This window comes from Ovis canadensis, chromosome 21 (genome assembly GCF_042477335.2).
Source record: "Ovis canadensis isolate MfBH-ARS-UI-01 breed Bighorn chromosome 21, ARS-UI_OviCan_v2, whole genome shotgun sequence".
Taxonomy (NCBI): domain Eukaryota; kingdom Metazoa; phylum Chordata; class Mammalia; order Artiodactyla; family Bovidae; genus Ovis; species Ovis canadensis.
This window is the reverse complement of record NC_091265.1, coordinates 63531732-63543881: the sequence shown is the minus strand read 5'-3', so window position 1 is coordinate 63543881 and position 12150 is coordinate 63531732. Positions and strand designations below refer to the sequence as shown.

General features: G+C 54.8%; 1 protein-coding gene across 9 annotated transcripts in view; it reads right to left on the bottom strand.

Moving 5' to 3' along the window:
- The window catches only part of ANO1 (anoctamin 1), a 193728-nt gene that overhangs the window by 38408 nt on the left and 143170 nt on the right, over positions 1–12150 (bottom strand). For all 9 annotated transcript variants that reach the window (XM_069566553.1, XM_069566561.1, XM_069566552.2 and 6 more), the window contains one exon: positions 11956–12116. In XM_069566553.1, coding sequence (XP_069422654.1) covers positions 11956–12116 — 161 coding nt within the window. The remainder of the gene's footprint in view (positions 1–11955; positions 12117–12150) is intronic.

Genomic DNA, 12150 nt, shown 5'->3' with positions numbered 1-12150 from the left:
TTGACCCCAGAGTCTACCCTTAACCATTATATTGACTGACCTTCTGCATGTTTAACATTCTTTAAAGGAGTAACAATTGTAGTTGTAAGTCTGATGGTTACAGCAAAAGTTGTATTGCCATTTTATGGATGAGGAGACGAAGGCACAGACAGGGTAAGTAATTTGACCAAGGTCCTACAGTTAGGCAGCTGGTATTGAAACCCAGGCATTCTTGCTAGAATGTTACTGTAAATGTCTTCAGACAGATACAAAGGCCCTCTCCCAGGAGTATTTGCAGTTTGACCAGGACCAAGGCTGGACCTGAGGCCACAACCTGGTAGCCAAGGAGTCGGTGCCTAGACAGCCCTGTTGGCCTCAGCTATGTTTAGGAAATGCAGATATTTTATATTAATCGTGGGCTTCTCGTCTCTCCTTTAAAAGTCTGAAGCCTCTTAAGCCAAGGTTTGGGCATGCCTTCTCTGCTGGGCTGCAGACCGCACCATGCTCTATTGCCTGGGCGGACTGCGTGGTGCTGAGTTTGTCACACTTCTGCTCTGGAGCAAAGAGGTGGGGCTGCGATGTTCAGGCTTGGCCAGCGGTATGAGCAATGGGAAGGCCCACACCAAGCTGGAGGCAGCCCCAAGATCTCAGTTCATAATCAGGCATGGTGAGCAGTGTGAAAAACCACCTGCTACTGGGCCAGACCTGATAGAGCGCCTGCAGAACTGCGGACGGAGGTGCGTGACACTGTACAGGAGGCAGAGATCCAGACCATCTCTGAGAAAGAGAAGTGCCAAAAGGCAAAACAGTTGTCTGAAGAGGCCTTACAAATAGCTGTGAAAAGAAGAGAAGTGAAAGGCAAAGGAGAAAAGGAAAGAAATACCCATTTGAATGCAGAATTCCAAAGAATAGCAAGGAGAGATAAGAAAGCCTTCCTCAGCGATCAATGCAAAGAAATAGAGGAAAACAATAGAATGGGAAAGACGAGAGATCTCTGCAAGAAAATTAGAGATACTAAGGGAACATTTCATGCAAAGATGGGCTCAATAAAGGACAGAAATGGTATGGACCTAACAGAAGAAGAAGATATTAAGAAGAGGTGGCAAGAATACATAGAAGAACGATGCAAAAAAGATCTTCATGACCCGGATAATCACCATGGTGTGACCACTCACCTAGAGCCAGATATCCTGGATGTGAAATCAAGTGGGCCTTAGGAAGCATCACTACGAACAAAGCTAGTGGAGGTGATGGAATTCCAGTTGAGCTGTTTCAGATCTTAAAAGATGATGCTGTGAAAGTGCTGCACTCAATATGCCAGCACATTTGGAAAACTCAGCAGCGGCCGTAGGACTGGAAAAGTTCAGTTTTCATTCCAACCCCAAACAAGGGCAATGCCAAAGAATGTTCAAACTACCACACAATTGCATTCATATCACACGCTAGTAAAGTAATGCTCAAAATTCTCTAAGCCAGGCTTCAACAGTAAGTGAACCGTGAACTTCCAGATGTTCAAATTGGATTTAGAAAAGGCAGAGGAACTAGAGATCAAGTTGTCAACATCCGTTGGATCATAAAAAAAAAGCAAGAGAATTCCAGAAAAACATCTACATCTGCTTTATTGACAACCCCAAAGCCTTTGACTATGTGGATCACAAAAAACTGGAAAATTCTGAAAGAGATGGGAATGCCAGACCACCTAACCTGCCTCTTGAGAAATCTGTATGCAGGTCAGGAGGCAACAGTTAGAACTGAACATGGAACAACAGACTGGTTCCAAATTGGGAAAAGAGTACGTCGACACTGTATATTGTCACCCTGCTTATTTAACTTATATGCAGAGTACATCATGAGAAATGCTGGGCTGGATGAAGCACAAGCTGGAATCAACATTGCAGGGAGAAATATCAATAACCTCAGATATGCAGATGACACCACCCTTATGGCAGAAAGGGAAGAACTAAAGAACCTCTTGATGAAAGTGAAAGAGGAGAGTGAAAGAGTTGGCTTAAAGCTCAACATTCAGAAAACTAAGATCATGGCATCTGGTCCCATCACTTCATGGCAAATAGATGGGGAAACAGTGGAAACAGTGGCAGACTTCATTTTTTCGGACTCCAAAATCACTGCAGATGGTGACTGCAGCCAGGAAATTAAAAGACGCTTGCTCCTTGGAAGAAAAGTTATGATCAACCTAGACAGAATATTAAAAAGCAGAGACATTACTTTGTCAACAAAGGTCTGTCTAGTCAAAGCTATGGTTTTTCCAGTAGTCATGTATGGATGTGAGAGTTGGACTATAAAGAAAGCTGAGCGCCGAAGAATTGGTGCTTTTGAACAGTGGTGCTGGAGAAGACTCTTGAGAGTCCCTTGGACTGCAAGGAGATCTAACCAATCCATCCTAGAGGAAATCAGTCCTGAATATTCATTGGAAGGATTGATGCTGAAGCTGAAACTCCAATACTTTGGCCACCTGTTGTGAAGAACTGACTCATCTGAAAAGACCCTGATGCTGGGAAAGATTGAAGGCAGAAGGAGAAGGGGACGACAGAGGATGAGACGGTTGGATGGCATCACCGACTCGATGGGCATGAGTTTGAGTAAACTTTGGGAGTTGGTGATGGACGGGGAGGCCTGGTGTGCTGCAGTCCATGAGATCTCAAAGAGCTGGACACAACTGAGTGACTGAACTGAACTGGGCTGGGCAGAGGTGGGAAGGAAGACGAGAGTGCTTCCTTTGCAGCTGTGTCCCAGCAGCCCTCCCTCTCTACGGCAGCTGTGTGGACACCTGTGGGTCCTGCTGAGCTCCCATCCCTTCCTTTCGAGGGGCCCAGTGATGGTCTCTTACATCACACAGACGTAACTCGATGTCTGTGTCAGGTGCTGGGTGTGCTGGGCGACCTCCTTGCATCCAGCCTGCAAGCCCTTTGCACAGATGGGTAAACTGAGACCCCGAGGAGTCAGGTGATTGGTTAATACACAGCAGAAACCTGGGTCTAGGACTTCTCCCCACAAGATTGGCTGGGATTAGGTGCGTGGCTTCCCACCCACATGAGCACAAGCCATGTGCCAAATGTGGTCAAGGATACTAAAGACAAGAAGAGAGGCCCTCGACTTCAGGAGCCACACAAGGGGGCCGAGGAAACAAGTTCACATCCCTAAATCCAAGCCCAGAAGGCAGTGCAACACAAAAGACAAGCAGTGAAGCGCAAACCCAGGCCAGGGTGCGAGCGGGTGGCTGAGTTTCTTCCTGCAAACATGTCTTAACGAGAAGCATTAGGTAAAACGCGTTCTTGTAGAGGGGCCCAGAGGTGGCAGGCGAGCGACGGACACTGGGTCTTCCTCGGATAGAAGCAGGTGTGGGCTTGGCCCGGGATCGCCCCCCACCCGCCAGCCTCAGTCTCCGTGTGTGTACCATGGGCTTGATAACAGTGCCCGCTGTGTGGCCTCGGGTGGGGCATCCGCATGCTGAGGGCTGGACAGAGGAGCAGCCCTATGACCTGGCCCACCTGCAGGATCTCACCACCTCTCATTAAGATGCTGACACAGGGTTGGTCCTGTATATACAAAGCATCCAGAATATTTACAGACACATCCATCACAGAGGCAGAAAGCAGACTGGTGGCTATCAGGGATGGGGGCAGGGTAAGGAGGACAGACTGCTAAACGGGCACTGGGTCTCCACCCGGCGGGTGCTGGTGAGGCTGGCTTGGCGTAGGAAGGTATCAAATGCCCTGTACAGGGCACTTAAGACAGTTAATTTACATCATGTGAATTTCACCTCAGTTAGAAAGCAAAACACGGAACGATGGGCGCAGATCCTGCTTATGCGTTTAAATTCCCTGCCGCACACTGGGGCTGCAGAGAAAATGGACCAGAAAGACACACCCGCCCGGTTACAGCAGGTGGGGGCAAGCTGTCCATTTCCCCCAGGGGTTTTCAGACTGTGGGCTGTATCGGAACCCCCACGGCAGGGGCCTGCCCAAATACATACTCCGGGCACCACGCTGACCCTGAGTCTGCATCCTGTGCGAGCTCTGGGGCTGGCCCTGTCCACACACGCGTCTGGACACGCTGACCTACCCACCATCTGCCCTCCCTTCCACCCACCTCTCTGTCTGTCAGATGAGCTGTCAGTCCGCGTTCCAGCTACCCCGTGTCTCTGGTTCGGCTCTCCTCCCAGGCCACATCCCATCCCACCTCCCTTGGGCCCTGCTTGAACTGTCCAAACTGCCTTCACTCCTAGGCCTAACCCTAATTCCCGTTTCTGACGTCTCCGTGGCTGGCTGCTGGCCCCCCTTCCTGAGACCCTCCTCCCCTGAAGCACGGCTACTGACAAAGGATGATCTTGGACGCGTCATTAAATGCTCCTGGTTCTGCCCTCCCACTGTCTTTTTTGCAGGATATTTCCTTTTTTTTGGCCGTGCCTTGCGGCATGTGGAATCTAGTTCCCCCACCAGGGATCAAACCCGCACCCCTTGCAGTGGCAGCCCAGTTCTAACCACTGGACCACCAGGGAAGTCCCCTACCCATTGTCTTCTGCTGGGACATCATGGCCGCTCAAGCTGCCGTGGGAATCTCAGAGGCCATGGAGGGAAGGCTCTGACCGAGGCTGGGTGCTTCTGCAGCTGCCCAGAGAATGGCGCCGTTTCCCCTGTGAGGCCCAAGCTCCTTGTGGGCCGGGGGTCTCGACTTCTGAACCTGGACCAGGCACTCCTGAGCCACCAGGGCGCCGGAGCAGGCAGGGTGCATCCTTCCTAAAGTGCAGCCCCCGAGAGCAGAGAACAGCTTCACCAACCTCTGGCTCCTGACAGTGCACGTTCTCCGCACGTGGAGAGCAGGGATGGGTCTCCTTGGGCTACAGGGACCAGGCGACGGTGTGAACCTGCCTGTCAGCCCACAGGGGAGCTGGGGCTCCCACCTGCACAAAGGCCCTGACCCTTCATGGTCTCACTGATTCTACTTATTTAATCCCCTGAACAAGTGTCCGCTCACAAACCTGCTGCTGGCCTTTGAATTCCAGCAGAGATTAAGTCTCTGTCTCCGCCCCGCTCGGATGACTCAGCCGGTGACCTGCCAACTGCATTCAGAGCCTCAGGCGCAGACCCCGGGAGGGGTTTCAACCACACCTGTCATTCCACTGACGCTGGGACCATCTCTTTACAGCTCCTTGCAGCCGGGCTCAAATCCAATAACCCGCTTTGTTCTGCCTGGAACTGACAAGCCTTGAAAACCCCATTATTATGCTATAATTTCAGAAAATTGATCCTGGTGCGAACAGCTAAATGGAGCTCAAAGTTGCTTCGTCTTGACACTTTACTGGAGGTTTTGAACTGTTATAAATCCCAGGCAGTGGAGTGCTCAGCCAAAGCACAGGGTTCCAGGACCAGCGGGTGGCCCCCTTGGGCAAGCTAGACCCCATGGCGGAGCAGAAACAAGATGGAAACAGCTGCCACAGCGACTCCTGGGGCAGCGACCCAGCCCTGCCAAGGGCAGAAACAGGTTTGGGGTCGCTCTCTGTCACTGAGTGAGAAGAAACGTTCACAGCTGGAGGTCAGGAAAAGAAAGGACACAGTGGGAGAAGAAACACCAGTGCGAAAATGATCCTTTAGAGGGTAATGAACAAGTAACTGAATAAGGGATTAAAAAAAAAAAAAAACCCTACTCTACAATGGCAAGCTTGCTGCTAATTACACTTGACAGCAAGTGTGAAAGGCCTGGGGACAGAGGGACTGTGTCTCCTCTACCCTGCAGGCAGGGGCGGGGAGTCAGCGGGCACCTCCTAGCCCAGCAGGCCCTTTCCTGTTGATTTTGTCTTGATTTATAATAAACTCCTCTTTCCCTGAGTGCTTCCTGGGAGCGGTTTGGCTTTTTTGCTCCCCCTCACCCCCGCCCCAAACGGGAACATGTAGACCGAACTTGCCCTTGACAGACAGGCACCTTTGTGGTCTCCCACAGCGGAAGTGGAGCTGGAGGAAGGGGGGTGGACAGTGGAAGCACAGACTTGCCCGTTTCCCTGAATCTTGGATAGAGGAGGATGCAGCCGTCTGTGTTTCTTCCAAGGACGGGGCTGCTGGTGAGTGCTGGCCGGCACCTTTGAGGGTATGAGGTGGTGCTGCTTTGCGCACAGTACATGCTCAATAAACAAGTTTGCTGTGAGCAAGCTGGCTTCATGGAGAGTGCACAAAATCCAACCAGCTCCTTGCCATGCTGGTAGGCTGAACAGCATTGCTGCCTATCTGCCCCTCACCACTGGCTTGCGGTAAATCTCTGCTTTCCCAGGAGGTCACGGAAGGGGCGGGGAAATATCTGGACAGAGAGGCGAGACCAGGGCATTAGCTTGGACCATGGAGGCAGGCGGGCCAGGGCATGGATCTGTCATGTCCGTTACGAATCTATTAGCTGTGTGCTCTCGGGCAAGTCACTTAACCTCTCTGTGCTCCCATGTCCTCATCAGAGAATAACAGGGTTTCTCTCCAGGGCTGTTGTGGGGACCAGTGAACTCTGTGTGACCCTCTGGAGTGGGAAGGGAGCCTGACTGCCTGGAGGGACGGAAGGAAGCTAGTCCAGGCAAGAGAATGAATTTAAGGTCGTGCTGCCAGGAATAAGGGCATACGTTAGCCAGAGCTGGTTGGTACCACTGGCAAAGGGAGCGGAGCCCAGGGGTCACATGTGTAGGGCTGGGAAGCCCGACTGCTGGGGTTCAAGGTCTTGCCTCTTCACCCTGAACAAAAGGTTTGGTCATGCTGCACCACAGGGCAACTGGGATGGATCTTAGTTCCCAACCACGGATCGAACCTGTGCCCCTGCATTGGAAGCATAGTGTCTTAAGCACTGGACCACCAGGAAAGTCCCTTGCCTCTGCCTCTTGTTAGCTTGTGTCACCCTGGGAAAGTTGCCTCAATGGTTCATCTGCTGAATGGAGGAGCAGAGCCTGTTTTTCTCTAACAGTCCCTGGGAGAATGAATGAGTCTCCATACACAAGAGGCTCAGAACAGTGCCCGACACGCAGTAGCACCAGCCAGCTGAAGCCAGTGTTGTTACAATTCACAGAGGCCCGCAGGCACAAGGTGAGAGGTTAGGTCTGAGCTCCAGTCTCACAGGGTCTATCTAGGCTGTTTTCACATTTCCAAAAAGCAAGCGCCCACCAATCGGATGTAACAGCTAGCGCAATGTGACAACTAGCACCAGGCACAGCCCTAAGACACCACAAGGCGCGACTCATTCGACCTTCCCAACCACTCTCTGAGGTGGGTTGGGTCACTAGCTCCATTTCACAAGTGGAGGAGCTGGGGCCTGGAGAGGTGGAGCGACCTGCCTGAGGGTCACACAGCTGTTAGGGGACCAAGCTGAGGTTTGAGCCTGAGTCTGGCTGGTGGCTGGCACTGTTACCCTCTGACGAGCCATCCTGGCACACAGCCAACCCAGCTGGGCATTGAATTGGACCAAACCACCCAGCCCACAGCTGCACAGGTGGGCTCCACTGTGTGCCTGCTGCAGGGCCAGCCACCCCACCCTGGAGCAGGGGAACTGGGAGACTTTGTGCTCAGATAGGAGGTTCTCCAGCCTCAGCTCAGAGCTGCCCAGGCCCTGATCAGAGAAGAAGGGAGCCCATCAGAGATTTTGAGGAAAGTCATGGAGGCTGGTGATGAGCAGAGGGCAGTGGGCAAGGGATGGGGAATGGTTCTGATGGACACAGTGCCCAAAGAGATAGGAATGGACAGGGGAGGGCACGGGCTCGGGCTCAGTGGAGCCCCATTTTCCTCACCTGTGAAATGAGGACAACTTCTCAGCTGCGGGGATCCAGTAGAATGAAGGACAAGGAGCATCAGGCCCCATGCCAGACAGACAGATCAGCTCAGTGACTGATGGCCATCAATCCTGCATTTACAGTCAGACTGATCCCAGAATTAGTCATCAGAGCTAGGGTGTGGGGTCAGGAATGTTCTCATAAGCCATCTTGAACCACACACAGACGGCACTTCCCCATGTTCTGCAGCAGCCTTGGCAAGGAGTCCTGCGACCTCAGCTTGATTCGACCTCACCTTCCTGGAATGAGGTGCTCACCACCTGTCAACCCAGCCTGGTCCAGCACTCTCTGTTGGAAATCTCTCCCTTACCCTGAGTGGGTGACCTGTGACTCTCATTCTCTGCCTCGTTGGGAGGACCAGCCTGTGCCATGATGACTGAGTTCATGGTTAAGCTATGCCTGGAGCTCCCTAGAGCCTGGGGGAGGGACGGTTCTGGTATCTCTATTACCTGAGTGTCCACGGGCTACAGGCTATTGCTGAGCCAATGAGGGAGGGACAAGTCTCACCCTAGACTCTTCCCAAACAACCAGGGCACTGACTAACCGGGCCTTCTCAGATTCAGGGTGACCGCACAGGAAGGCGCTCTGAGGACCACGCTCATTCTGTGGGTGCAGCACCCAGGCGTGTCCTGCAGGTGACAGGGAAGGCGTGTGACACGTTAGGATTCGCTGAGACATGGGCAGTGGCCAGAATCCAGCCGAGCTCTCAGGGCTCCTGGAGCAAGACCACCCCTGGGGCTGACCATGGAAGGTCATTCTTGAAGCTGGAAATGGGGTGATTAGTGTCCAAATGGCTTGTGACTTTATCGGCTCCCAGGCTCTCAGCTGAAGAGAGCTCTGATTGGAGGAGACGACGTTTGCAGAGGAGGACAGAGAGCCTGTAAGCCACGTGCTGCCCAGAGATGCTTGCAGAGGTGAACGTGTCTGGGCCACAGCAGGTGGATGGCAAGCAGGGGATCCTCTGGGCCACCGGTCATGCCCAGGTGGGCAGGATGCGGGGTGATGTTCATGTGGATGGGGGGGGGTGTCATTTGTACCCCTCGACCTCCAGGTGACACCTGCTTGGCCAAGCCCAAGGCATCTCCTTAGCGCACAATAAGGCAGGCAGGAGAGCCCTTTGGGATGGTCAGTCTCCTCTGTTGGGGGCCCTCAGTTTGGAGAAGCAGTTCCCAGGCGTCTGGGCAGGACAGTGGGAACAGACGGGGCACTGCTGGGGAGCCCAGCACAGGGAAGGAGGGGGTGAGAGGCCCCTAACTGCTTCTCTTGCGCGTCCCCACAGTCTTCCTTTCTGCTCTGTCTGCTCTCATGGAAACCGGCTTCACGCTGTCACCCGCGGGCGGGTGAGTGTCTACCTTGGAGCTCGGGTGGCAGTGAAAGCCCCCTGCCGCCCCCGTCAGAGCCGGTTCAGCCTCCTTCCACCACCTCCCCAGCTGCTCTGTGCATCAGTCACCGTCTCCGACACAAGTTTAAGACGAGAAAAACTCTGACACAGCAGAGGCCGCGCTGGCTCCTTAGTCCGCCCGGTGAACATGAGGTCCCCTGGGGCCCGTGCTGGCCTCCAGGGTCCCGCCTGCTCCTTGCACCTGCAGGCTCCTCCAACAGGCCTGCAGCCTCGCCACAGGGCCTCTGCACTGCTATGTCCTCCTGTAGGCTGGATGAAGGCAGTGGACACAGCGGTTTTCACCTCCTATGGTTTCCCCAGAGCCCAGAACAGACACTTAACTAAATACCAGTTGGTACACGCCCTACACACCAGGCACATCTACCCGGTCTCATACTCCTGCAGTGTGGCAGGCAGCCGCGCCGGTGGTTCGCGGTCACAAGGGCAAGACTGTTTATTGAGAGTCAGCCAAGTACGTGCTGAGTGTTGGCTGAGATTTTGTGCCCGCTGTAAAGATCCTTATCCCACACCCATTTTACAGGCGAGGAAGCTGAGGGCTGAATGATAGGATGGGGCAGTGGTAGGGCTGCACTGGAGTCCCCTGGGGGTGTGAAAGTGCACACATGGACCAACCGGACAGGTGTCCTTGAATGACCTTCCAGTGGCTTGGGTGCTGAGCACCGTATGTTCACGCCTGCTCTTGGGTCACCTGGAGACCACAGTAGGCATTGGCTTGGCCACCAGCCAGGCAGATGGATCCTGGATGAGGGAACAGAGCTTGCCGGTGGTGTGCGGAGCCTGCTGCTATGAAAACTGGGTCCCCTTAGCCAAGCAGGCAGAGGCACGCCGTGCCCAGGGCACAAGACCTCGGTGGAGAAGATGCCCAAAAGGGGCCTCTGATGAGGACACCAAGCCCCTCTTCAGATCTGAGGATGGGGATGGGATGGGAGTGAGGTGGTCGGCGCATGTACCTCTTCTAAGAGGAGGTGCTACAGCTCAGACCCTCACCAGGACCCATCCTCCCCGGTTTCCAACAAGTGCAGAAATGTGATCAGGCAGTGATCGGACACCAGAGGGCCTGGCCGGTGGTCAGCGCTGGAACAGGAGCCCAGAGGATGGGCCAGTCTCTCCCCCTCTCCCCTGACCCCTGACTCAACCCTCGGCTCCTCTACACACCAGCCTCCAGATCTCACGGTTTGGGCTGAACCCCACGCCCCTGGCTCCAGGAAGCCTTGGCCAAAATGGGACAGACCCTAGCCCCCTGCCAGCACCTGGTGCTTGCTGGGCTCACTGAGCCCCTTCAGCCTTCCCTTAACACTGATGGAGTCTGAACACAACTGCGAGGGCAGCAGGAGAGGCTGCAGGGCCAAGCAGGGCAGGCTCAGGCTGGGAGAGGGTTCTGGAAGTGTGAGGGCCCGAAGGCCACCGCCTGGGCATCAGTCCTGTTCTGCCGCCCGCGGAGGTTGGCTCTTCTCTCTTGTCACCACCAAACTCCCCCTGGCTTGCAGGGGAATCCAAGGCCCCAGCTCAGAGGATTCTGAGGTTCTGAGGGGTCCTCTTCAGATCAAGGGCGGGTCTCCACTCCCCTTAGTAACGGAGGCTTGTACTGAAATTCTCTGTTTGACGGGATCCTTGTGGATCTCAATTGCACTGACAGGTAAGAGCCGCACACCTGGCTGGCTAGGGGCACCCTCCACCCCCCGGCCCACCAGGGCCCACCGAGCACCAGGACACATGGAGTATGCGGGGCCCGGGGCTGCCCTTCAGCAGGTGACAGCACAGCCCTCTGTGTGCCTACAGTCCATCTGTCCCACGTCTCAGCACCCCTGCCTCTTATACCTCCAGAACCCAGCTCAAGACGCTCAGGCCTCTTCTAGGCAGCCCCTCCTGACTGCCCTTTCTCAGAGGTCCTGACCCTTCCCTCTACTGCTCTCTCTGTGCAGCTCCATCTCCTACTATCTGGGACCCCTGAGCACAAAGACGGGGGCTCTCACAAGACCCGGCTCACCACCCGGGTGGTGGCTCAGCACATGGGTTCCCAAGCCCTGAATCCCCTGCTGGCAAAGGCTGTACACGGGGCCATGGAGGAGGAGGTAGGCCAGAAACAGAGATGCATCCGTTTGCGGAGTTTGCGGAGATTCATCCAGCCACCACTTACCCACCTCCCACATCCCCTCAAGCCTGAGATGGGTACCAGGTAGGACCTGCATTCGGAAGAACTCTGGGGAGGAGCCATCTGCCCTGGACTCCAGGTGGCAATGCAGTTCAGAGGTTAAGGGCACAGGCCATGGCAGATCAGGAGGTGGGTGATCCCAGACAACTCACACCCACTCTCTCTGGACCTTGAGGTCATCATCTGTGAAATGGGCACCCACAGGGGTGCTGAGGGGTGATGAGAGATGTGCCCCAGAGCCTGGCCGGGGTCAGCTTCCCCAGCATCATCGGGAGGACGGTGGAAGGAAGGCAGAACCCTTGGCTCTCCTTCTTCAAAAGCAGCTGCCCTTCCTGAGCCAACAGAGCCCAGCCCTGGAAAGAGCTCCATTTCCGGGAGAAATCACCCTCCAAGACTTTTTATGAGGGGCTCCTGGCCTGGTTGGACGCATCTATGGTCGTGTGTATCTGTGACCCAGTATAGCCCCCGGTTGCCCAGCAGACGGAATGGGAGCTGACCGTTCCTCCCATGTGCATTCCTGGCACATGCCCCTGCGGGTAACCTCGAGGAGAGGGAGGGAGGAAGGGAGGGGCCACCCGAGGTCGCCCCTGCCCCAAAGTGGCACTCGCTTACCCCAGAGGGCCATGAAGATGGAGAAGAAGACGGTGGCGGGGTTGTCGAAGAGGTGGCTGGCGCGGGCGGTGGCGCACGCGGAGCTCATCTTCCAGTAGCTGCAGGTCCTGTCGCAGAGCGGGCACATGGTGATGTTGTGTCTCTTGTCGCACATCTCCATGCTGGAAGAGAGGACAGCCCGGAGCACCCCGGCCA